At 44.5% G+C, this 24026-nt stretch overlaps 1 protein-coding gene across 2 annotated transcripts in view; it reads left to right on the plus strand.

Moving 5' to 3' along the window:
* Positions 1 to 24026, plus strand: part of pparg (peroxisome proliferator-activated receptor gamma) — a 150460-nt gene that overhangs the window by 125368 nt on the left and 1066 nt on the right. The window contains exons 5-6 of one of the 2 annotated variants that reach the window (XM_078543450.1): positions 15714 to 15913; positions 19874 to 20321. In XM_078543450.1, coding sequence (XP_078399576.1) covers positions 15714 to 15913; positions 19874 to 20321 — 648 coding nt within the window. The remainder of the gene's footprint in view (positions 1 to 15713; positions 15914 to 19873; positions 20322 to 24026) is intronic. The other variant, XM_078543451.1, reaches the window with a different exon arrangement.

The following is a 24026-nucleotide window of genomic DNA, read 5'->3' on the forward strand; positions in this document are numbered from 1 at the left end:
ACACTGCTAGGAGTGTACCATAGACCCCGAAATAGCGGAAGAGAGTTAGAAGAGCAAATATGTAGGCAGATTTCTGAGTGCAAAAATAATAGGGCAGTAATCGTTGGGGACTTCAACTACTCTAATATCAGTTGGAATAGGAACAGTGTGAAGGGCACATTGGGCGCAAAATTTTTGAACTGCATTCAAGAGAACTTTTTTAGCCAGCACATGATGAGCCCAATGAGATGGGGTACAATTCTAGATTTAGTCTTAGGAAATGAAGCTGGGCAAGTGGATGAAATAGCAGTGGGGGACCATTTTAGAGATCATAATACAGTTAGATTTGACATCATTATGGAAAAGGACAATGATAGAACAGGAGATAAAGTTCTAAATTGGGGGAAGAAAAATTTTACAAAGCTCAACTGGATACAGATATTAGAAGGGAAAATCAGTGGGAGACATTCAAAAGCAAGATTCTACGGGCACAGTGTAGACATGTTCCCACAAAAAAAAAATGGGTGTTACTGCCAAATCTAGAGTGCCCTGGTTATCCAGAAGCATAGAGGCCAAAATAAAGCAGAAAAAGAAAGCTTATGATAGTCACAAAAGACTTAATACTGTAGAAAGCCTAGAGGAGTATAGAAAGTATAGGGGTGAGGTAAAGATGGAAATTAGGAAAGCAAAGAGAGGATATGAAAAAATATTGGCAGGTAGAATCAAAGAAAACCCAAAGATATTTTACCAGTACATTAAGAACAAAGGAATAACTAAGGAAAGGGTAGGGCTTATCAGAGATGTACATGGTAACTTGTGCATTGATGCTGAAGATGTGGGCAGGGTTCTCAATGAGTACTTTGTCTCCATCTTCACTAAGGAAAGGGATGATGCAAACATTCTAGTTAATGAATGTTAGATACAATAAGCATAGTGAGAGAGGAAGTACTGGAGTGACTGACATCCTTGAAGGTGGATAAGTCACCAGGGCCGGATGGATTGTATCCCAGGCTGTTAAAGGAAGCCAGGGAGGAAATAGCGGATGCTCTGAGGATCATTTTCCAATCCTCACTAGATACAGATGAGGTACCAGAGGATTGGAGGTCTGCAAATGTTGTACCATTATTTAAAAAGGGTGTGAGGGATAGGCCAGATAATTATAGGCCGGTCAGTCTGACTTCAGTGGTGGGCAAATTATTGGAATCAATTCTGAGACACAGGATAAACTGGCACACAGAAAGTCATGGGTTGATCAGGGACAGTCAGCACAGTTTTGTTAGGGGAAGATCGCGTCTTACTAACTTAATAGAATTTTTTGAGGAAGTAACAAGGAGGATTGTCGAGGGTAGTGCAGTGGCTGTTGTCTACATAAATTTTAATAAGGCATTTGACAAGGTCCCACATGGACTGGTCAGAAAAGTGAGATCCCATGCGATACAGGAGAAAGTGGCAAGTTGAATCCAAAATTGGCTCAGTGACAGGAAACAGAGGGTAATGGTCGATAGATGTTTTTGTGAATGGAAACCGGTTTCCAGTGGTATTCCACAGGGCTCAGTGTTGAGGTCCTTGCTGATGGTTGTGTATATTAATGATTTGGACATAAATGTGGGAGGTATAATTGGGAAATTTGCAGATGACGCAAAAGTTGGCCGTGTAGTTGATAGTGAAGAGGATAGCTGTTGTCTCTAGAATGATATCAGTGGTTGGTTGAGTGGGCAGAAAAATGGCAAATGGAATTCAATCCGGAAAAGTGTGAGGTAATGCATTTCGGGAGGGTAAACAAAGCAAGGGAACACTCAATAAACGGGAGGATATTGAGAGGGGTTGACGAAGTGAGAGACCTTGGAGTTCATGTCCACAGGTCCCTCAAGGTGGCAGGACAGGTGGATAAGGTGGTAAAGAAAGCATATGGAATGCTTTCCTTTATTGGACAAGGTATTAAATACAAAAGCGGATATGTAGTGATGGAACTCTATAGAACGCTGGTTAGGCCACAGCTAGAATTTTGTATAAAGTTCTGGTCACCACTTTACAGGAAGGACATAATTGCTCTGGAGAGAGTACAAAGAAGATTTACAAGAATGCTGCCAGGGCTTGAAAATTGCAGCTATGAGGAAAGATCTGATAGGCTAGGGTTGTTTTCCTTAGAACAGAAGAGGCTGAGGGATGACCTAATTGAGGTATCCAAATTATGAGGGGCCTAGATAGGGTAGGCAGTAAAGGCTTGTTTCCCTTAGCTGAGGGGTCAAATAACAGGGAACATAGATTTAAGGTGATTGGTAGAAGGATTAGAGGGGACATGAGGAAAAACTTTTTCACCCAAAGGATGGTGGGTATCTGGAATTCACTGCCTGAATTGGTGGTTGAGGCTGAAATGCTCAACTCATTTAAAAGGTACTTGGATCTGCATCTGAAGCACTGTAACCTGCAAGGCTACAGACCAGGTGCTGGAAAGTGGGATTAAAATGAGCAGCTAGTTTCTTTTCTTCATCTTCTGGCCAGCACAGACATGATGGGCTGAATGGCCTCTTTCTGCGCCGTAACTTTTCTATGGTTCTAAGGGTGGGGAACCTACAACCGGTGGGCCGGATTGGGCCTGTTGTTCAATTTCATCCAGCCCACAGCAAGAATTCTGAAAATATAGACCTATGACAGTGGCGCCTTCAAAATAGCATTTATCGTCAATGTTACGAATTTGCTTTGGATAAAAAAGTGTCAGCTAAATTACTATATTAATATTCAAATTCAGCCATCGCATTAAAACAGTGGGCGAGTAGAACGTTTCTGTAATCCCTCTTTTTAAAAAAACTAAATTAAGTTGATTTTTAAATGTGTGTGGCCCATCACTGATTTTGTCTATGTGTGAATGGCCTGTGATAAGAGAAAGGTTCCCCACCCCTGTCTTAGGTATTTCAACAGTATTTATTTTTTTATTCATTCACGGGATGTGGGCTTTGCTGACTGGGCCAGCATTTATTGCCCATCCCTCATGCCCTCGAGAAGGTGGTGGTCAGCTGCCTTCTTGAACCGCTGCAGTCTGTGTGCTGTAGGTACACCCATAGTGCTGTTAGAAAGGGAGTGCCAGGATTTTGACCCAGCAATGGTGAAGGAACAGCGATATATTTCCAAATCAGGATGGTGAGTGACTTGGAGGGGAACTTCCAGGTGGTGGTATTCCCATCTATCCACTTCCCTTGTCCTTCTGGATGGTAGTGGTTGTGGGTTTGGAAGGTGTTGTCAAAGGAGCCTTGGTGACTTATGAACTACTAGAAACTATATACAGTAAAGGTCTAAGCTAGGAGAAGTCTCCGTGCTTGCTTCTACACTTGGCTCTAGTCAACACTACACTGACCCCAAGGTGTGGGTCATGTGTTCTCTTACATCACTGTGTGGAAGGTACTGTACTCAGTCCCATGTTAACCGTTTATGTGCCAGACCGTCATACTACAGTGGGGAGCTATCTTGAACTGCGAATATGTTATACTGCTGAAAGACCACCAAAACTGACACGATTAATAAAACATGCTGTTTTGCCAGTTTGATAACTATAACTTTAATTGTAAGGTTGCCTTACAAGTTTTCAGACTAGATCTAAGTTTTGATTGCCCAACTATGCTAAGTTTGTTTTTGCTACAAATGGTTTCAGCCACTGGACATATCAGACTGGAATCAGCAATGGTTGCCTTTGCATTGCTATCCAACAGCCACTGTAGAAAATGGGATTTAGCTCAGCAGAGATATTTCAATGGTCACGGAGTCTGCCAACGCTTGAGCTTAAATTATCTGATCAGTGCTATTTTACACACTAACATTAAAACAATATGTTAATGCTGGTGTTAAAATAACATCAGTTGGAATATCCAAGATCCACTGTTCACTGTCTACCCGACCTGACCCAACTGCCCCCTTCACCCCACCAGGACCCGAATGCCCACCTACCATCTACCCCCTTATCCACCTCGCCCACTTACTCATTTCATCCACCTAGCTCCCTACTCCATTTACCCCCTATCCCACTTACCCACCTACCCACTGCACCTATTTACCCCCTCACCCCACTTTCCTCCCCCTCACCCCACTTTCCCGCTCCCCTCACCCCATTTTCCTGCCCCCTCACCCCACTTTCCCGCCCTCCCCTCACCCCATGTTCTTATTCACTAATATTCAGAATGGACCTTTAAAATTACGATATAACAGCTAGTGCCACAAAAATAGGGCATGTATTCTGCACTGATCCTCTACGAAGGTCTCTGCATGGATCCCTGTGCCGAACATGCTCTTCTGGATGCTGCATTAGAAGTCAGACACTTTTAAACAGAACCAGGTAAGTGCGGAGTTTTCTGATTGATCAGCGCCGGACGCAGCAGTTCCATCGCCAATCAGAACATTTGGGCCAATCATTTCAAATATTGAGTCACTAAATATTTTTATATTATGTTGCCTATAATGGGAAATTGGAAAAATGCTAGAACCCATTATTAAGAAGGTAGTAGCAGGACGTTTATAAAAATCATCATACAATCGGACAGAGTCATCGTGGTTTTTTTGAAAGAGAAATCATGTTTGACGAATGTATTAGTGTTCTTTGAGGATGTAACAAGTAGGATGGATAGGGGGGAACCAGTAGATGTAGTGTATTTGGATTTCCAAAAGGCATTTGATAAGTTGCCACATAAAAGGTTGCTGAACAAGATAAGGACTCATGGTGTTGGGGGTGATATATTACCACGGTTAAGGTTAGAGGGATGGCTAAGAGGAAACAGAGTTGGGATAAATGGGTCATTTTCTGGTTAGCAAATTGTAACAAATGTATTGCCACAGGGATCAGTGCTGAAGCCTCAACTGTTTACAATCTATATTAATGACTTGGGTGAAGGGACAGATTGTATTATATCAAATTTGGTGATGATAGAAAGATAGGTAGAAAAGCAAGTTGTGAGGAAGATACAATTAATTTGCAAAGGGATATAGATAGGTATAGTGAGTGGGCAAAAAATTGGCAGTTGATGTACAATGTGGGAAAATGTGAGGTTTTCCACTTTGGCAGGAAGAATAGAAAAGCAGAATATTATTTAAATGGAAAGAAACTGCAAAATGCTGTAGTACAGAGGGATCTTGTACAGGAATCACAAAAAGCATGCAGGTATAGCAAGTAATTAGAATGGCAAATGGACTGTTGGCCTTTTTTGCAAGGGGGATGGAGTATAAAAGTAGCGAAGTCTTGCTACAGCTGTACAGGTCATTTGTGAAACCGCACCTGGAGAATTGTATACAGTTTTGGTTTCCTTACTTAAGGAGGGATATACTTGCTTTGGAAACAGTTGAGAAGGTTCACTAGTCTGATTCCTGGGATGAAGGATTTGTCTTATGAGGAAAGTTTGAGCAGGTTAGGCCTGCACTCATTGGAGTTTAGAAGAATGAGAAATGATCTTATTGAGACATATAAGATTCTGAGGGGCTTTGACAGAGTAGATACTGAGGGACATTTTCTCTCATCAGGGAATCTGGAACTGGGGGAACAGTTTAAAAATTAAGAGGTCTCCCATTTAAGACAGAGATGAGGAGGAATTTCTTCTTTCAAAGGTCATTAGTCTTTGGAATTAGTCATGGAGAGCAGTGGAGACTGGGCCATTGAATATATTCAAGACTGAGTTTGACAAATTTTTGGTTGACAAGGAAGTTAAGGGTTATGGGGGACAGGCAGGAAAGTGGAGTTAAGACCACAATCAGATCAGCCATGCTCTTATCGAATGGCGGAGCAGGCTCTATGGGCCAAATGCCTGCTCCTGCTCCTATTTCTTATGACCTTCTGATCCATATGTGTGCAACCTACACTTAGCAGCTGTTGAGTCATTTCATAGCCTAATGGGTTTTTATGAGCTTTTTCTTTTCAAAAGTTGATACCTTGGCACGTGCCCACAACATTTAGTTCTGAGAAGTATGATTTGTAGATGTGTCAAATGGAATTATTTTGTAGCAACTTGATAGTCATACCCAAAAGCCACAAGCCAGATTTTGTGTACTAAATGGAAATACCACATTGAGTTTTAATGAGTGGGATTAAAAGACATTGTGGTAGATTTTCATCTTTGCTATCTGGGTAGAACACAGAAAGGAAAATCACATGACCCTTAAAAAAAGCTGTTAGTTTTTCCTTCCATTGAAATTAATAGACAGAAGCTCCAGTGTGTTCCATGAGCAGCATGCAATCTTCCTCACCACATTCTCTATTCTACACTCTGTCAAGGTGATGCTTAATGCCCAGGTGATAAAGATGAAAATCTACCCCATTGTTTTGGGGAGGGTAAAGGGAGCATTACCCTACATCTAACGTGGCTTGTTACTTGACACTAAATTCGAAGTGCATAAATATTCTATTCCCTGGCACTAACATTTCTCACTTAAATAAGCACTAGCATTTCTGTCAAGTGAAAATGTTCCATTCTTAAACACTGCATTACATCCTGAAAAGTAAGCATCCAGTTGTAGAAAAAAACAAACTGTTTGTTCCCAACCAATAAGTCATCCAACCGTGGCTAAGAAAAGTTAAAATTGGTATTGGATTAAGGAAAGAGGCTTACTATATGTCAAAAAACATTAGTAAACCTGAGGATAGGGACGATCTAAAATTCAGCAAAGGATGACTAAAAATTGATGGAGAAAAAATAGAATATGAGAATAAACTAGCAAGAAACATAAAAACAGATTTAAAATGCTTCTATAGATATGTAAAAAGGAAGAGATTAGTGAAAGTAAATGTGGATCATGAGCAGGCAGAGACAGGAGAAAATTATAAAGTGAATAAGGAAATAGCAAAGACATTAAACAAACATTTTGCGGAAGTTAAATAAATTAGGGTAAATAAAAGGTGCCGGATCCTAGGATTTTAAAAAAGATAGCTATGGAAATAGTGGATGCATTGGTTTAGATCTTCAAGAATTCCAGAAATTCTAGAAATGACAAAGTATTAGATTTAGAACTTTTTCTACCATTAATTGGACTAGCAGTGTGAGTGCCACACAAAATCATCCCATGTACCAACTTTGGCAAGGGTGCCATAGGTTGCCGACCAATGGTGTAGAATCATAGAAGGTTTACGACACAGAAAGAGGTTACTTTGGCCCATCGTGTTTGCGCCAGCCAAAGATTGACCGCCCCCCCCCACCCAAGCCTAATCCCACTTTCCAGTATTTGGTTATGGTTTCCTGTGGGTTACGGCACTTCAGGTGCATATGCAGACACCTTTTAAATGAATTGAGAGTTTCCGTCTCTACTATCCTTTCAGGCAGTGAAACGATTTCTCCTCATCTCCCCGCTAATTTTTCTATCCATCACTTTAAATCTACGCTCCCTAGTCACTGATCTCTCTGCTAAGGTAAATAGGCCCTTCCCATCCACTCTATCCAGGCCCCTCACAATTTTGTACATCTCTCCGTCGTTGCAAAAAATCCAGGCCAGAGTGTCTTATTGTATGGGACTGAAACGTGGACCTTAAGAAAACTGGACCTCCAAAGACTAGAAATTTGTGAAATGTGGTCCTGGAGAATGATGGAGTGGGTCAGCTGGAGAGAAGACAAGACAAATAAAGAAGTTTTCAGGATGGTGGTGGAGGAAAGATTTTAGTGAATATCATCAAGAAGAGGCAACAAGTTTGGCTTGGCCATATTCTAAGGCATGAGAACTTGCTGAAGGAGGTAATTGAAGGAAGATTAAAGGAATGTAAACCAATAGGGAGAAATAGAATGATGATGATAGCTTGAAACTGAAAATGGGAGGTATCTATAAGCAGCTGAAGAGGAAGGCGCAATCCCACAAAGTGTGGAGAAATGAGCAGAGGCCCTGTCCTTAGGAACATCGCTACTGCAAACAGGGCATTTCAAAAATTATATGCTTGGACAGAGTCAAGACAGATTTATGAAGGTTTTAAACAAGGAGAGTAAATAAGAGGGAACCAGTGTACACAGTGTATTTAGATTTTCAAAAAGCATTCAGCAAGGTACCATACTAGAGGTTATTACACAAAATTAGGACTCATGGAATGCGGGGTAATATAATAGCATGGATTGAATGGGGAGAAAAGTGAGTAGGAGTAAACAGCTCATATCTGGGTTGGAACATTACAACAAGTGGAGCACCGCAAGGATCAGTGCTTGGGCCTCAGCTACTTACTATCTATATCAATGACTTGGATGAGAAGACAGAGCGTAATGTATCCAAGTTTGTTGATAATACATGGATGGGAAAATTAGTTGTAAAGTGGACACAAAAAGGCTGCAAATGGATGCAAAAAGGGTAAGTATCAGATGGAATTTAGCGTAAAGAAAGGTGATGTTGTCTACTTTGGTAGAAAAATAGAAAAGTGGAATATTTTTTAAATGGTGAAAGACTGGGAAATGTTGGTATTTAGAGGAACCTGGGTGTCCTTGCATAGGTGTCACTGAAAGTTAACCTGCAGCTACAGCAAACAATTGGGAAAGTAAATGGTGTGTTAGCAGTTATTACAAAGGGCTTAGAGCACAAGAGTAAAAAACGCTTCACTGCAATTATTTACTTATAGACACCACACCTGGAGCACCCTGTACAGGTTTGGTGGCCTTACCTAGGGAAAGATAGGCTTGCCTTAGATGGAGTGTAATTAAGGTTTGCTATTGATTCCTGAGATGATGAGATCTTTCTGTAAGGAGAAATTGAGTAAACTAGGGGCATAATTTTCCGCTCGGTGGGCAGACGCGTGCCCAACCCACTCAAGCATGAAATGATGCGCGTTGACGTCGGCCAAGCGTGCCGATGTCAGTGCACACTCTCGTGATATTTCATTAGGCAGGCACGCGAGGGAGACGGAGGCACGCCTGTCATTAATTAAGAGCCCAGTTAAGGCCCTTGACACACCAATTATCTGCAGGTTTACGTAGCCCATGCGAATTTTCAGCCATCGCATGGGCAAAGCAGGCAGGCAGACTACAATTTGCAAAAGCCCATCCACGGGCAGGATAAGAAGGGTCAGCAGCATTATCAATATGAGTAGTGAGGAGTTTTGGAGATCATGTGCTGCTGGTTGATTTTGTGAACTGGACAACTTCATCTCGCTTCAGAGCTGCATTCTGAGCAGTTCTAGGCTTCGTTTCAGGACTCATTATTGTCTTCCAGGCCCCCAGAGGATTCAGACTGTGTGGGCCCTTCCAGGTGTCAGACAGTCTTCCATAACCCTGGTAATGGGGATTGTGGTCTCTGCCGGTGGCATCTCCTCTGAGGAGGAAGAGAGGGGCAAAAGGGACTGGAGGCCAGGGGTCCCAATGCAACTTCCAGGGGAGTGTCCTGTGAGAGGAGAGGCACAGGCACAAGGTATGCAGGGCCATCTGCAGTCCAAGGTGGAAGTGGCCACGGAAGATGGCACTATCCCACTGCCAGGGTTTACAGGCAGAGGTGCAGCTACCTCAATATGTCTGAGGTGCAATGCCAAAAGAGGCTTCCTCTCTCAAGGGAGACAGTGACCTCCATTTGTCAGAGAATCAGGCCTGAGATCAGCTCAGACAGTGTAGGTGGACACCCCATACCAGTGGCTCTGATGGTCACAGTAGCCCTCAGCTTCTGTGCTTCCACCTCTTTCCAGGGCTCAAGTGGGGGTTCTTTGTCGAGTCTCCCAATCAGTTGTCCATAGCTGCGTCAAACTGGTTCAGACATGCATGAGTCATCATTCATTACCATACGGATGAGGCCAGCCAGGCCGAGTGAGCCAGAGGCTTTGCAGCAATTGCTGAGTTCCCCCAAGTCCAGGGTGACATTGACTGCACACATGTGGCCAGCAGGCACCAGCGAGTCAGGCGAATGCCTTTGTCAACAGGAAGACATTCCACTCCATGAACGTGCAGATAGTGTGTGATCACAAAATGCAGATTCAACAAGTCTGTGCAAGGTACCCTGGCAGCCCCCATGACGCTTACATCCTGAGACACTCCTAGGTGCTGAGGCTCTTCAGTGCTCCAGCTCGACTGGATGGATGGCTGCTGGGTGACAAGGGCTATACCCTGAAAAGGTGGCTCATGACACGTCTCTGCCACTCAAGAACAGAGGATGAGCAGCGATACAACATCATGGAGTCATGCCTCCACAAGGGCGGTGGTAGAGAGGACCATAGGTCTTCTCAAGATGCACTTCTGATGCCTGGACCGTTCAGGGGGCGCACTGCAATACCCCCCAGAGCGCATGTCACTATGCAGAGCGCAGCATGCAACCACTATCTGGCACTGGCAAGGGGGGACCCAGTGGAGGAAGAGGATGTTGACGCAGCTGCACAGGCCACAGCTGATGAGTCCAGTAATGAGTCCAAGGACGAGCACGATGAGGAGAATGCTGAGAGCATGGATGCTGACCTGGGTAACCTCCAGGGAGGCAGGGACACCTGGGACACTTTGATCCAACGCTCCTTCAGCTAGCCTACCAAATAAGAACCAGCACTACATGCCAGGGCTGCAGGCTCCATATTTGATCCCAGAGAGGACCATATCTTTGGCCACCAACATACATTCTGTGCCTGTGCAATAAAGTTTCAGGAGACATATGTCCATCATTACATAATGGCTTTCTCTGCACCTACAGAACAAATGAAGCATACAGAGGCCAATAGCCAAAATAAAATCTCATTTAATTGTGCATGTGAAACATAGCTGAAATGAATGTAAACCAGTGTTGTTAATCACACCATTAAAAAAGTTAAAGCAAAGTGGAAGAACAAAATATCACCTATGATAAGGCCGTCTTGTGCTTAAGGTGTTTTATATTTACATTTGTGGGTACTATGTCTAGGTGCTCCCCACCTCGCTTGCACCACATTGGAGACAGCCTGCTGACTCTGCTGTCTTGCTGGTCTTGATGACCTTGGCAGTCATCCTCTGGCCCATGGAGCCTGTGAAGTCCCCGTCTGGGAGGGAATAGCCAGTGCAACGGCTGGCATCTCCCCAGTCGCCGCAGCCTCATCAGATGCCATGGCCACTGGCAGAGGGGTGGAGGAGCTGCTGACGTCATCCGGAGCGCCCTGAGAGGAGCCTGCAGAGATGACAGGCAGCTGCTACACTGACGTGAGGTCGGTTTGGACCTCCCTGCTCACCATTTAATGGACGGGCACCTAGCTGGAATACTGGGTGCCCAATCCATCTCCCACATGGACACTGACCAGCTGAGATCATTGCCGATGTGTGGGCTTGCAGGTCCAAGTGCATCCCCAGGGACCCCTGATTGTGTCCCTGGAGTAGCCTCTCCATGAGTCGCCACTGTCTCCATGGAGGAGGCATTGCGCTCAGTCATGAGGGTCGATGCAGTCGTCATGCTCCGCAGGGACTCCTCCCAAACGGACATCATGGTGCGCATTCCCTCAAGTATCTTCACCAGATGCTCCCACACACCCCGCTGGACTTGCAGCATCTGTTGCCTAATGGACGACTCCAGTGGCCCATCAGCCATCGACTGAGCATCATCCTGGTCTCCAGCAGTCCTTGGACAGCCGCCGCCCTGGGCACTCTCTGCCTCCACCTGCACCTCAAGCGAGTGTGAAGTGCCCTCACTAATGTGCACCGAGATACTAGATGGCAATCTTATGCCCACCGAGGTGCTGGTATCTGAGCTGGTGCCTGTTTGACAGAGAGGGTGTGATGCAGGTCCATGCTGAGCATGGAGGTCCTACGGGGTCAGGAGTGGGCCTTCAGGGTCCTCGTTGCAAGTGACTGCTGGTGAGCCTAAAAGGGAGGAGGAGGACATGTCATCAGTTTAAGTCATGACACTGTCACTGTGCCAGGCACATTGTTGAGACAGAGATATGCAACATGGTGTCCTCATCTTTCCATTATCAATGGGGACTCCAGTTTCGAGGCTCACTAGAATGGTTGTGATAACCGACATTCTCACCTCAGTGCACTGCACTCTTGCCTTCACCTGGCACCCCAACCTCACGGCGGCCGGTTGACTGAGCCGGTGCATACCGCCTCTTGCGCTCCAGTGCTTCCTGCTCATAGCGTGTCAGGATTAGGAGATGTGGGGGTCCCCCGCCAGCCTGCGACACCTCAATATGGGATGTCTTCTCCTGAAAGGATAGAGGAGTATTGATTAGTCCACTTTGTAACTGCATCACCATTGCAGCCTGGCCAACCCCAGCTGAGGAACACCTGGCAGGGCTCAGCTGATTTGTTGTCCTTGAGCCACAAGGTACACGGTCTACGCAGCCAGGGCTCACCCTCTTGACCAGCTCCGGCGTCAGTGACAGTCGCCACCGCCACTCACACTATAACACCCCTCAGGTCCACGGTGGGGGGTGGGATGCCAGCCCTTAACTGTTCTGCACACAGTACCAACCTTCACGATCGCAGCAGGTTGTTGAAGCACTTCCAGCACTGCACCCATGTGCACCTCACCACCTCGTGGCTGCTCACCCTGGATGTCACTTCCTCCCAGGCCTTTTTGGTGAGGTGCGGGAGCCTCATCCTCCTATCTCTGGGGTCAAGGTGCGGCTGCCACGTCCTCCAGGAGGGCAGCGAGGCACTCATCGGAGAAACGCAGGGCCGACTGCCGCGCCATGTCCAACCGCGTTGGAATCCATGGAGACTTCAGCGTCCTTCCATGGCAGCCTTCCAGGGGCTGCTTTTGAATCGGCCGCTGGGTCACCATTGGACCCGCCGGGCATCATGCCCCCGCCCGCCCCTTCTCGGAGCTTCCCCAGTGGCCTTTCACACTGGGCGGAACTTAATTGGCCCGCCAGTGTGAAATCGCAGTGCCGTGCCAATCACGGTCGGCTTCCCAATTTACCCACCCACCCGCCAAGCCCGCCCGCCAAGGGCAAAATTCTGCCCTAGGTCTATACTCCCTTGAAGTTAGAAAAATGAGAGGCAATTTCATTAAAACAAATAAAATTCTTAAGAGGCTTGACAGGATAGATGCTGGGAGGGTGTTTTCCCCTAACCAGGAAATCAAGAACTAAGGGTCACAGTCTCAAAATAAGAGATCATCCATTTCGGACTGAGATGAGAAATTTCTTCACTCAGCAGTTTGTGAATTTTTGGAATTCTCTACCCCAGAGGCTACGGATGCTCAATTGTTTAGAATATTCAAGTTGAAGATCAATAGATTTTAATTGGCTCTAAGGATATAGGGATAGCGCAGAAGATGCAGCTGGGTTAGAAGATTAGCCATGATCTTACTAAACATTGGGGAAAGTTCATAGGGCCGAACTGCTCCTATTTCTTATATTCTTATGACTCGTACCTCTGAATCTTAGTGATTAGACAATGTGCTGACTAGTTATTTAGTATGTGCCTTCATTGAAAGAGGACTTAACCCAGTTTATAAAATGGTAACTTTTAGTTGTTACTTAGAAGTATAATCCTCTGCCAATTTTTCTAAACCATGTGCCACTGTATTGTGGTTAATTACAGCTAGTAAATTTGCTATTTCTCACTATTAGCTGATTCTGTTCAAAAACAGAATTACCTGGAAAAACTCAGCAAGTCTGGCAGCATCGGCGGAGAAGAAATCAGTTAACGTTTCGAGCCTTCATGGCCCTTCGGCAGAACTGGAGCATAGTTAGAAGAAAGGAGAAATATAAATTGGTTTAAGGTGGGGGGGGGGGCGGGGGGCGGTGGGGGAAGAGACATATTGAGGGTGTGGTGTGATGATTGTGGAGATGAGCAGATAATCAAAAGATGTCACAGACAAAAGGGTCAAAGAGGTGTTGAAGGTGGTGGTCTTTGTCTGAGAAAAGTGCTAACTAAGAATGGAAGACAGGATATTCAAAGTACAGCTCTAGTGGGGGTGGGGTGGAAAGACTAGAGGTTTTAGTTTTAGATTTAAAAATAATGGAAATAGGTGGGGAAAGAAGAATCTATATAAATTATTGAAAAAAAAGCGGGGGGGTGGGAAAAGAAACGGGGTGGGGATGGGGGAAGGGGGAGTTTAAGATCTAAAGTTGTTGAATTCAATATTCAGCCCAGAGGGCTGTAAAGTGCCTAGTCGGAAGATGAGGTGCTGTTCCTCCAGTTTGCGTTGGGCTTCACTGGAACAATGCAGCAAGCCAAGGACAGACATGTTGGCAAGAGAACAGGGTGGAGTGTTAAAATGGCAAGCGACAGGGAGGTTTGGGTCTTTCTTGCGGACAGACCGCAGGTGTTCCGCAAAACGGTCGCCCAGATTGCGTTTGGTCTCTCCAATGTAGAGGAGACCGCATTGGGAGCAACGAATGCAGTAGACTAAGTTAGGGGAAATGCAAGTGAAATGCTGCTTCACTTGAAAGGAGTGTTTGGGCCCTTGGACGGTGAGGAGAGAGGAAGTGAAGGGGCAGGTGTTGCATCTTCTGCGTGGGCATGGGGAGGTGCCATAAGTGGGGGTTGAGGAGTAGGGGGTGATGGAGGAGTGGACCAGGGTGTCCATTCTGTGTCTGATTCTGTTGTTCATCTTACTGTTCATTTTGAACTGCATGACCTCTGTATGAGGCAATTGTCAACTGAAGCAATTATTGTCTATTATTACATCAGACTACATTTAGAAATTTTTATCTAGCTTTTTGTCATAATAATTACAAAAATAAGTGCCCTGTAAAAAATGCAAAGGAGAGGATTCAAAGGCTTGGGTCCAAATTCCACGAGGATAGCTAGATATAGCATGGATTATTTAAAATTGAGAAGAGATTTGAAAACAATTTCCCACACTTTGCAGTCACCAATGAAGCAAGTGCACTCGCCACTTATCTCAAAGAAATCTGCGCTGAGAAATCTAATGATCTCTGTGGCAAGAACCTTAACTCTCGTAACTTGCATTCGCTTGCAGCTTTCTTTCATGGGAACTCCCAGCATGGAGCTGCAGTAACATCATTAAACTGTCCAAGCAGCCAATCAGGTTAAAAGAATTCTCACAGCCAGCCAGTACATGAAAAGCACTAATAATCAAATCGCTTTGTAAAAGTTTTGTAGAAAACACACAAAGATTGGGACATGTACATGGCGTAAAGGTAGAAGCTGAAAAATGATGAATAAACTTGAAAAATACACATTTTAAAAACCTAGTAATTAATCATTAAAGGAAACATTTGACAACATTCCAAAACTATAAAATTATGTTTTCAGGGCCGGATTGGTTGTTCAGCAGAGCTCAGGCCTACCGTTACTTTACCATTCTGACTGAGGTTTCCTTCCTCCAAATGCCACCAGAACCACAGCGTGTCACTCCCTCCCCACCCACCACATGCAAATGGTGTAGGAGACTCAGCCTGAGCACCTGAGAGCTTTTTCCACCATCTACCCCACTGGATCTTCCTTCCCAGGGCCACCGAGTGGAAGGTGACAGTAGGCCCAGGAGGTAGCAGGAAAAAATTTGAGGACCGCTAATGGGAGGAGAGAGACTCATGCCTCTCTCCAAGTCGGATCTAGCTACTAATGGCTGGTTTATGACAAACATTTCAAATAGATTACTGAAATACAAATAGGCCCTTTCTACCTTGCTACATTATAAGCTTTTAAAATATTTCAAGCACACAAAGAAACATATCGACTACAAAGAGTAAATATGACTGATATGTGAAACTAGTCACAAAGTGGAACCTAACTATAATATTTTCTACTAGTACTCTCCATTCACTTCAATATGGATAGCACTTGTTTTAATCTTGCAATTTACCATTTTATGAATGTGATTTACTGACAGCACGTAGAATTAATTTGAAAACTAAATGTCCTTGGTTTTTGATGTTTGTTTTATAGCAATTAGATTTGGCAGAATGCCACAAGCTGAAAAGGAGAAACTCCTAGCTGAAATCTCCAGCGATGCAGACCATCTGAACCCCGAGTCTGCTGATCTCCGTGCTCTTGCCAAACACATGTTTGAGTCATACAATAAGTCTTTTCCTATCACAAAAGCTAAATCGCGAGCGATCATGGCAGGAAAAACAGGAGACATATCGGTATGTACCTGTTCAATGATTAAAAATTGAATGTTATTATTTTGCCAACTCATCACAGTTGGATTTTGTAGATATCATGCATTGTATTTGAGTTGCTGAGCTTAGCTATGCAGTTAATTAATAAGCAGTGTAATGAACAATTTGTAAACTACTGTTGTTTTTTTGGGCTATAAGTAATGATTGTATTAATAATAATATTGCTGAAAAAGTGGCGCTCAGATGTCAGCTAAACAAAATAAGTGACAACTATTCGCTGACTCCTCAAGGCAATGCCTTGACCAATTGGGGTCAAGCTGCCTGGTTTAAATTTCAAACAATATTTGGCAGTTAACTGTCAGTCACCATCTGTGGTGCATTCTCCATGGCAACACCACTCTTCGTATACAACACAAATTGTTGTTTTTCCCCTTATATTGGTATTCTTGTGAGTATCCTGATGAGTGTAAGATGAAAAGCTTAGATATGTCTCTTTTTCAGCAATACGAAATCTTGAGTGCAGTCGATGGCACCCTGCACCTGTGGAAAACCTGAGATCTACCAAATCCCAGCACTCTTGCTTCCTGGCTTTCCTGATCCCAGGTGAAATGCACAAAGTTCTGTGCCTTTGCGAAGGTGGCGTCTGTGACCACCTGGATACACTTGTGCATGGAGGCTTGCAAAATCCCACACAGGTCACTTGTGGAGTCCTGGAAGGAGCCACTTTGGTTAAAAAAAAAAATTGAGGGCTGCAGTCACTTTCATGGCCACTGGCAATGGATGCCTTCCATGTCCCTGTGGTGCCAAATCCTGCAGCAGGTGGCATATATGACCAGCCAGTTCCCTAGACATGTGCAGTCTTTGGCGACATTGGTCCTCAGTCGTCTAGCGAGGTGCCGACAAGTGACGGCTCGCTGTGGATCTTCAGCTACGTGCTCAGCCGGCCCTGCCACCCCTTCATCTTGAGGGAGGTGCTGCTCCCTTTACCGAGCCAGACACCTCCATCACTCTCTTCTTCTACTTCTCTGGTCTCTGGAACACCAGGCTGCATGATCCTGATGTTCTCCTCCTACAGGATCAAAGAGAGAGACATGTGGTTTAGCCAATGTGTCCTAAGAACCTCTCTTGGTTAAATCTGAAAGCCCCTTCACACATGCAGGAAAGTGCTGGCCACCACTTGAATGGCCAGAGTGTAGTGCGTTCATTGGCTGTCCGATACCCCACCCACCTCCGTCTCATTCCACCTGACTGATTGGTGGCAGCTTCGGCCATTGGACTGCATTCTCTGCTCTCAGCTCAGGTGCAGGCATTCTCCTAACCTGCACAGCAGGACTGCGCTGTTAGCTTGAACCATAATGGATACTGGCCCACACGTTAATAAGGATTTTGCAAGGGGCTGTGAGTGCCTCCGCCAATGCCTACGCCGTGGCCACCTTTCGCAAGGGGATTGTACTACTTGCCCAGTTGGCCAATTGCTCTGTTGCCCCCTAAAACACACATTAATTTGCAGTCTGCACCCAAGGGGTGAAAAGTTCTGGAGCATTTGGTGGCACTTTCATGCTCTTGCAATAAAGCTTCAGAGGCCCAACTCCAAGCATGTCAATGGAGCTGCTGCTGAATGGTCTCAGCTGCAGAAGAATACTCACTTTTGACAAGCTTTTCCAAGGGTGAGGCCTCTTCCCTGGCCCCCCACCCCTCTGGCATATGCTTGCGTCTTTCCTTCAGTCTGTCTGCGCTGCCTTGCCCTTCAACACCCCCCTCACCCCGGACCCCCCCCCAACTCGCCAGTCTGACTGGCACTGGAGCCCTTGCCCCAGCACGACACTGAAAGCCAGCTGGGGAAAAAGCGACTTGCCTGTGCCCTTGGAAATGCACAGTGCCTCTTCCTTGATGTCCTACAGGCGACGCTTGCGAGCGCCAAGCAAGGTTGTGTGCACTCACCTCCAAGTTCTCCTCAAAGTTCAGGTCACCAGGTGCACGCCTTTTCAAGCCGGTCATGAAGCATGCCATTCTGAAGTCACGCCAATGTGGGCAGTAAATTTGATGCCAGGGGTTTAATTCTGGCAAGCGGGCCTTATAATTAGATGTAAATGTATTAAACTGACTTTCCCGATGTCGGGCATGGGAAACACGGCCTGTCATTGATGGGTGGAACGGACGATCACAAACTGGTTTCACGGCAGCGTAATACTGATTTTTGCCTTTCTTGCCAAGTTGTCCACCACCTCCCCCCACATGATGCCCGACCCCAACAGAACCAGAAAATTCCAGCCCTAGAGTGAAACTTGAACTCAGAATCTTGAGTCAGAGGCATGAGTGCTACCAAGTGAGCCACAGCTGATGGCTATAGGTGATGATGTCTGATTTGTCACCCTTTTTGAATATGGACACTTTAGTTATACTGTTTCCAATTTGCTTATACTTCCCCAGTGTTTATCAACTCCCTTATAATTATCAGACCCTCAAAAAAAATCCTCTTTTGGCTTTGAAGCATACGAAGATAAATACCATCTATGACTGGAATTTAATTGTTTTGGAATCTTTTATCTAGGACTTCCATCCTACTTAAAATAAAATCACTGATTTTGCTTGTGATATCTTTGTTTGGAGAGGGCACCTGCTATTTGGGCATATTTGCTGGAGCAGTCATTCAAAATATTTATGATTTTATTCTTCATTTCAAGCATTTTTGCATCTTTTATGGTTTTTACCTCTCTTGTGGAGCCAAGGTACATATCATCCATGATCTAATTGAATGGCAGAACAGGCTTGAGGGACTGAATGGACTGCTCCTGGTCCTATTTGCCTCTGACTGGCCTTTTGCTGCTGCGGTACATAAATATATTTTTACCATTGTGGTTAGCCTCGGTTGTCAGGCCTTTTCTACAGCTAAATAGTTTCTGAAAAATAGAAGTTTGGTGAAAGTGGAGCTGGGATTGTGGTCCAGATCCACAAGTAACATGTCAGCAATTTTTTTTTTTAATTCATCCCTCTTAACAATGGCATCTCCAGGACAGCACATTCTAACTGTATCTTTGAGCAACCTCATCCCCTCCTCCATCCTGTACCCTCCCCAGAACCAGTGTTCTCCGCCAGACTATCCGATCTCAGTGTAATGGCAGGGCACCCCAGAACCATCACCAGCAGTGCAGGCATGTGCGCCCCCACGTAAAACAGCAAACCTCCCTCTAATTTGGAGACTTGGTTGGAGTTAGCAGTTGATGTCCCAGGAATGTATATCCAATTACATACGCCAGAATGCAACCCCTCTCTCTCTGACTCCCCACTCTCACTCCCCCACCACCACCACCTCTGCCTCCAGTGGATCTTTGGCCTTATAATTCTCAGGGCAGAATTTTACAGTCCGCTGCCGGTGGGTTAGCAGGACTAATGGGTTAGCAGTGAGGGGTAGGAGGACCTAGGGCAGCCCCCACACCCTCATCCCAGTTGAGGCCCAAAAGTGGCCACTTAAGGGCTGTTTCCTGCTTGGCCTCAACTTAATGATTGGCAGGAAGAATTCATGGACTTGGGGTGGTGGAATGCCCAGCAGGTCAGCCTGCTTGGGCCTCGGGCAGGAAGAGGGGGGTCACCTCTCTCACTGTCTCCCTTACCACATCAGGTTCCACCCCTCCCACCCAAGGTCCGCCTCTAGGTGTTCCCTCCCTGACTGGCCTTGCCATCAGGACTCTCCCTTCCCCTACCTACTTGTAGCCCCAGCAGTGGTTGTGGTGCTGTTGGGACTACAAAGCTGCCAGCCAATCTGATTGGCTGGCGGCTCTCTGCAGCCCGCTTCCAGCATTAAATGGCTGCAGAGCAACTGGCATTAGCAGGGATGTACTTCTACCCTCAGAAGAATGCAAATGTACAGTTAACTGGAGTGACAAGTTGTAGGTGAAAGCCCTGTGTCTTGATTCTAATATAGTGTGTTAATGAAAATACAATGTACATCACTAATGTTACATGTATTTATTTTTCCTATTGTAGCCATTTGTTATTTATGACATGAATTCCTTAAAGGCAGGAGAGGAGCGCATCAAATTCAAACAAACACCACTGCAAGAACAGAACACAGAGGTAGAAATACGAATTTTTCAACGTTGTCAATTCCGTTCAGTGGAGGCTGTGAGGGAAATCACCGAATTTGCAAAATCTATCCCAGGATTCATAAATCTTGACCTAAATGACCAAGTGACTCTTCTTAAATATGGTGTCCACGAGGTCATATTCTCTATGTTGGCTTCCCTGATGAATAAAGATGGACTTCTGATTGCTGCTGGCCAGGGTTTCATGACTCGTGAGTTTTTAAAGAGCCTGAGGAAACCTTTTTGTGACATCATGGAGCCCAAATTTGAATTTGCCATGAAGTTCAATGGTTTGGGGCTGAACGACTGTGACATTGCAATATTTATTGCTGTTGTCATACTCAGCGGAGGTAAGAAATACTATTTTTGGTTTGTGTTAAGAAAATGCTACTCATGGTTAAAGTTTGTTTTATCAGCAATTTTCTCTCTTCCTGTCCTAAGGCATTTGGCATCTTCTTGGGGTACAGTTCCACTGCTACTGAAAGCCTTTTAGCAGCTTGCCCTTATGCCATTATTCATGCGTGAGCATTGGGAATAAGTGCTGGCAGGCTGTTTGACCACAAGGGACACCTTTAAAGAAAGATATTTTCCACAAAAGGGCTTTGGCCTAATCGGGCTAACAATTATTCTTTGGTGGTGGTGTGTCAGATGTAGTACATTTTCATTTTCTGTTGGAACATATTGTAATTTGAAATGCACTAATGTAACAGACAACAAAGAAAATTTAAAGGGATCATTGCTGAAGTCCATGAAGTTTGTTAGAGTAAAGTTGCAATGTGAGAATCCACCTCAGTTAAAATAGCGGACAAAAAGAGTCATTAATTGTTCATATGCTAATATATTGCATAGTTTGTTTCAAAGTAGAGTGATGATGAAGGGGATGAAATTGCACTGTAAAACTTAATGATATGGCAGCTGATTAAGAAAATCCCCATTAAATTTCTAATAAGTCTATAGGAAAATATCTAGTAACAAACAATGCTCTATTGACCCTGCCTGAATATTAGCTGTTCACATGGAGTCGGAGAAATCTTTCTGCTTAGACGTTCATGGAACAGATAAAACATTCTTGAACTAAAACTGGTTTTAGGGTTCAATTTAAATGAAATCATAGAAAATTATTTTTAAAATGGGTTTGCAAAACCTCAGTGTAATCCAGCAATGATCACAGGTATATTGGGTATCCTGATCACTTGTTTCATAGTCAGAACTGGTGCTGAAGTGGTGAATATGTTCCATTTGTGTTGACCAAACTACTGGCTTTCTCATTTTTGGATTTTGTGCAGATATTGAACAGAGATAAAATTTTGTATAGCCCTATATAATTATAACAATTGTATTACATTTTCTAATAACACGTTATTGGAAACTCTCATGAATAGTGAAGTTCTTTTGACATAGTGTTGTACTAAAGTAGTTGAAAAAACTGCAGAAATTATAATGGATTTGAATGGACATTCATATTTTGATATCTTAAAACTGTTCCCTGCATATGTACAGAAATTTCTAACCCAGCAGCCAAATACTCCTAATAAAAGTGCCTTGGAAAGTGTTTCAACATTGGCCAGAAACCATCTTACTGTCTATTGGTTGGATTCTCAAATTAGCAGTACATGAGAACACAAAACCTGGAGCTGAGTTTTCCCCCCCATCGGGGGGGCTTGTGCAGGGGCTGGCGGGAGCAAGCATGAACTCAATCGGCACCCTGATCAGGTCCACGCTGCCATTTTACGTGGGCGAGCCAATTAAGGCCCGCCCAGTGTGACACTCACCCGGAAGTGCTGAGCGCTCCCTGTGCAGGCTGGGGTGGGTGGGTGGTGGTTGGGGGGCGGGGGGGGGGGGTGGTTCCCTGAGTCCGGGCCTGCACTCTTTCGCGCATGCATGCAAAAGAGCACAGAAATCTCCCTGAGGCACAGAGATGCCTCAGGGAGATCAGTTTGATCTTTGAAAATTTGAATAAAGGAAAAAAAACTGCTAAAACATGTCCCCTCATGTGACAGTGTCACATGAGCTGGGACATAGAACCACAGAAAAGTTACAGCACAGAAGGAGGCCATTCGGCCCATCTTGTCCATGCCAGCCTGAGGACACCCAGGTGCCCTTTCTAATCCCACCTTCCTGCACCCGACCCATAGCCCTGTAGCTTACAGCACATAAGGTGCAGATCCAGGTACTTTTTAAAAGAGTTTAGAGTTTCTGCCTCTACCACCAACTTGGGTAGTGAATTCCAGACACCCACTACCCTCTGCATAAAAAAAGTTCTCCCTCATGTCCTCCCTACATCTTCTGCTACATATCTTGAATCTACGTCCCCTGGTTCTAGAATTCTCCACCAAGGGAAACAATTTTATCCTGTCCACTCTATCTGTTCCCCTCATAATTTTGTTCAATCAAGTCACCTCTCAGCCTTCTTTGTTCTAAGGAAAATAATCTCAACCTATCCAATCTCTCCTCGTAGCTACACTTTTCTAACCCTGGCAACATTCTTGTAAACCTCCTCTGCACTCTTTCCAGAGCTATTACATCCTTCCTGTAATGTGGTGACATGCCAATGAATTTTTAAAATAATTTTTATTGAATTTTAAAACACTTCATGAAACCTCATCCTTCCCGTGGATGAGGTTTTATGAAAAATGCAAAGGCCCCCTGGGCACTTCGCCTGCCCGCCAACCTTAAGGTTGGACAGGCAGCTCATTTAACTGTTCTAATTAGTTTTTAACAGGCCTTAATACACCTTTGACAGTTTGGCGGGTGCACAGCCAAGTCAGCTGCGCACCCGCCAAACTGAAAATCTAAATGACGCGCGGTGATGTTGGGATGCCCATCCGACGTCACCACGTTTCATTTTATGCGTTGGCGAGTGGGCCCCACCCCCACTCACGCACCGGAAAATTCGTCCCCTGGTTTCTATCAGCTAACATTTGCTTGGTGTAATGTGGAATATTTTCCAGGGAATCCATATAAGTAACATGGAGTGAATACAGTTCCTTTCTCAATGGCAGTCATTAAATTTTGTTTTGGTCTTTGAAATAATGCTGAAGTTGCCACAATACTAAGATGATTGAAATAAGCTACTTGGTGTGTTTTTCATGAACTGCTAGTTTTATTAGCAATGGGATGGATTCCCAAGAGGAGCCAAGTTCAAATTTCTCATCAGGACTGCCAATTCACTGGTTCCAAACAATTCAGCATTTCACTTTGCAGTAACAGAATGCTTTGTCTCAGAAGGTTGTTAATATAAAGCTTCAGTTTTATGTGGCAAAATTATACCTCATGTCACATAATCATGAAGTAAAGGATGATGATAACCATGAGGATATCCTCTTCCAAGTTTAAGATGGGCAAGATCAAGGAACATAAATAGTGAAAAATTTAAGAAAGAGTAAATCAAATATTTCAAATTGCTCTTTATGCTTCTAGTATTGCTACTGATGTCATAAGTCTCACCGCTTGAAGGTTAGTGGAAATCTGGAACCCTCTTTCCCCAAAAAGCCGCTCGGGCTAGTTGGATAGAAAATTTCAAAACTGAGACTGATTAGATTTTTATTAGGCGAGGGTGTTAGGGGATATGGAGCCAAAGTGGGTAAGTGAATCATAATATAGATCAGCCATGATCTAAGGAGGCTAATTGCGAATTACAGGAGCAGATGTAAATTGTGTGTAGTGAAACTCTGTATTCTTTATAAATGCTTTTGCAATTTTGTTACACATAGCACGCCGAGAAAATCCCCTCTTGTCTACTTTCTGTACAATTTTAGATCAACCACAGTATACAAAGCATAAATGGGTTACAGTTTTAAAACAAATGTGTCGCCATTAGAGCTTTTAAGAAAATTACGATTCATATTTTTCCTCTGTCTATTTCTATTGGTATTTTATTAGTATTTTGAACACTAGCTGTTTTGTGATATTAGGGAAAGTTGCTTGGAAGGGTTATCAAATTTGATTGTGTAGGAATGTATAAACAAACATACACTAATGAAATAACACAATCATGTAATTACCCTTGATTAGCCAGCTTCCCGCTCCTGGAGCTTATAACTTCACCAGTGCCC

This window comes from Cetorhinus maximus, chromosome 6 (assembly GCF_964194155.1).
Source record: "Cetorhinus maximus chromosome 6, sCetMax3.hap1.1, whole genome shotgun sequence".
NCBI lineage: Eukaryota > Metazoa > Chordata > Chondrichthyes > Lamniformes > Cetorhinidae > Cetorhinus > Cetorhinus maximus.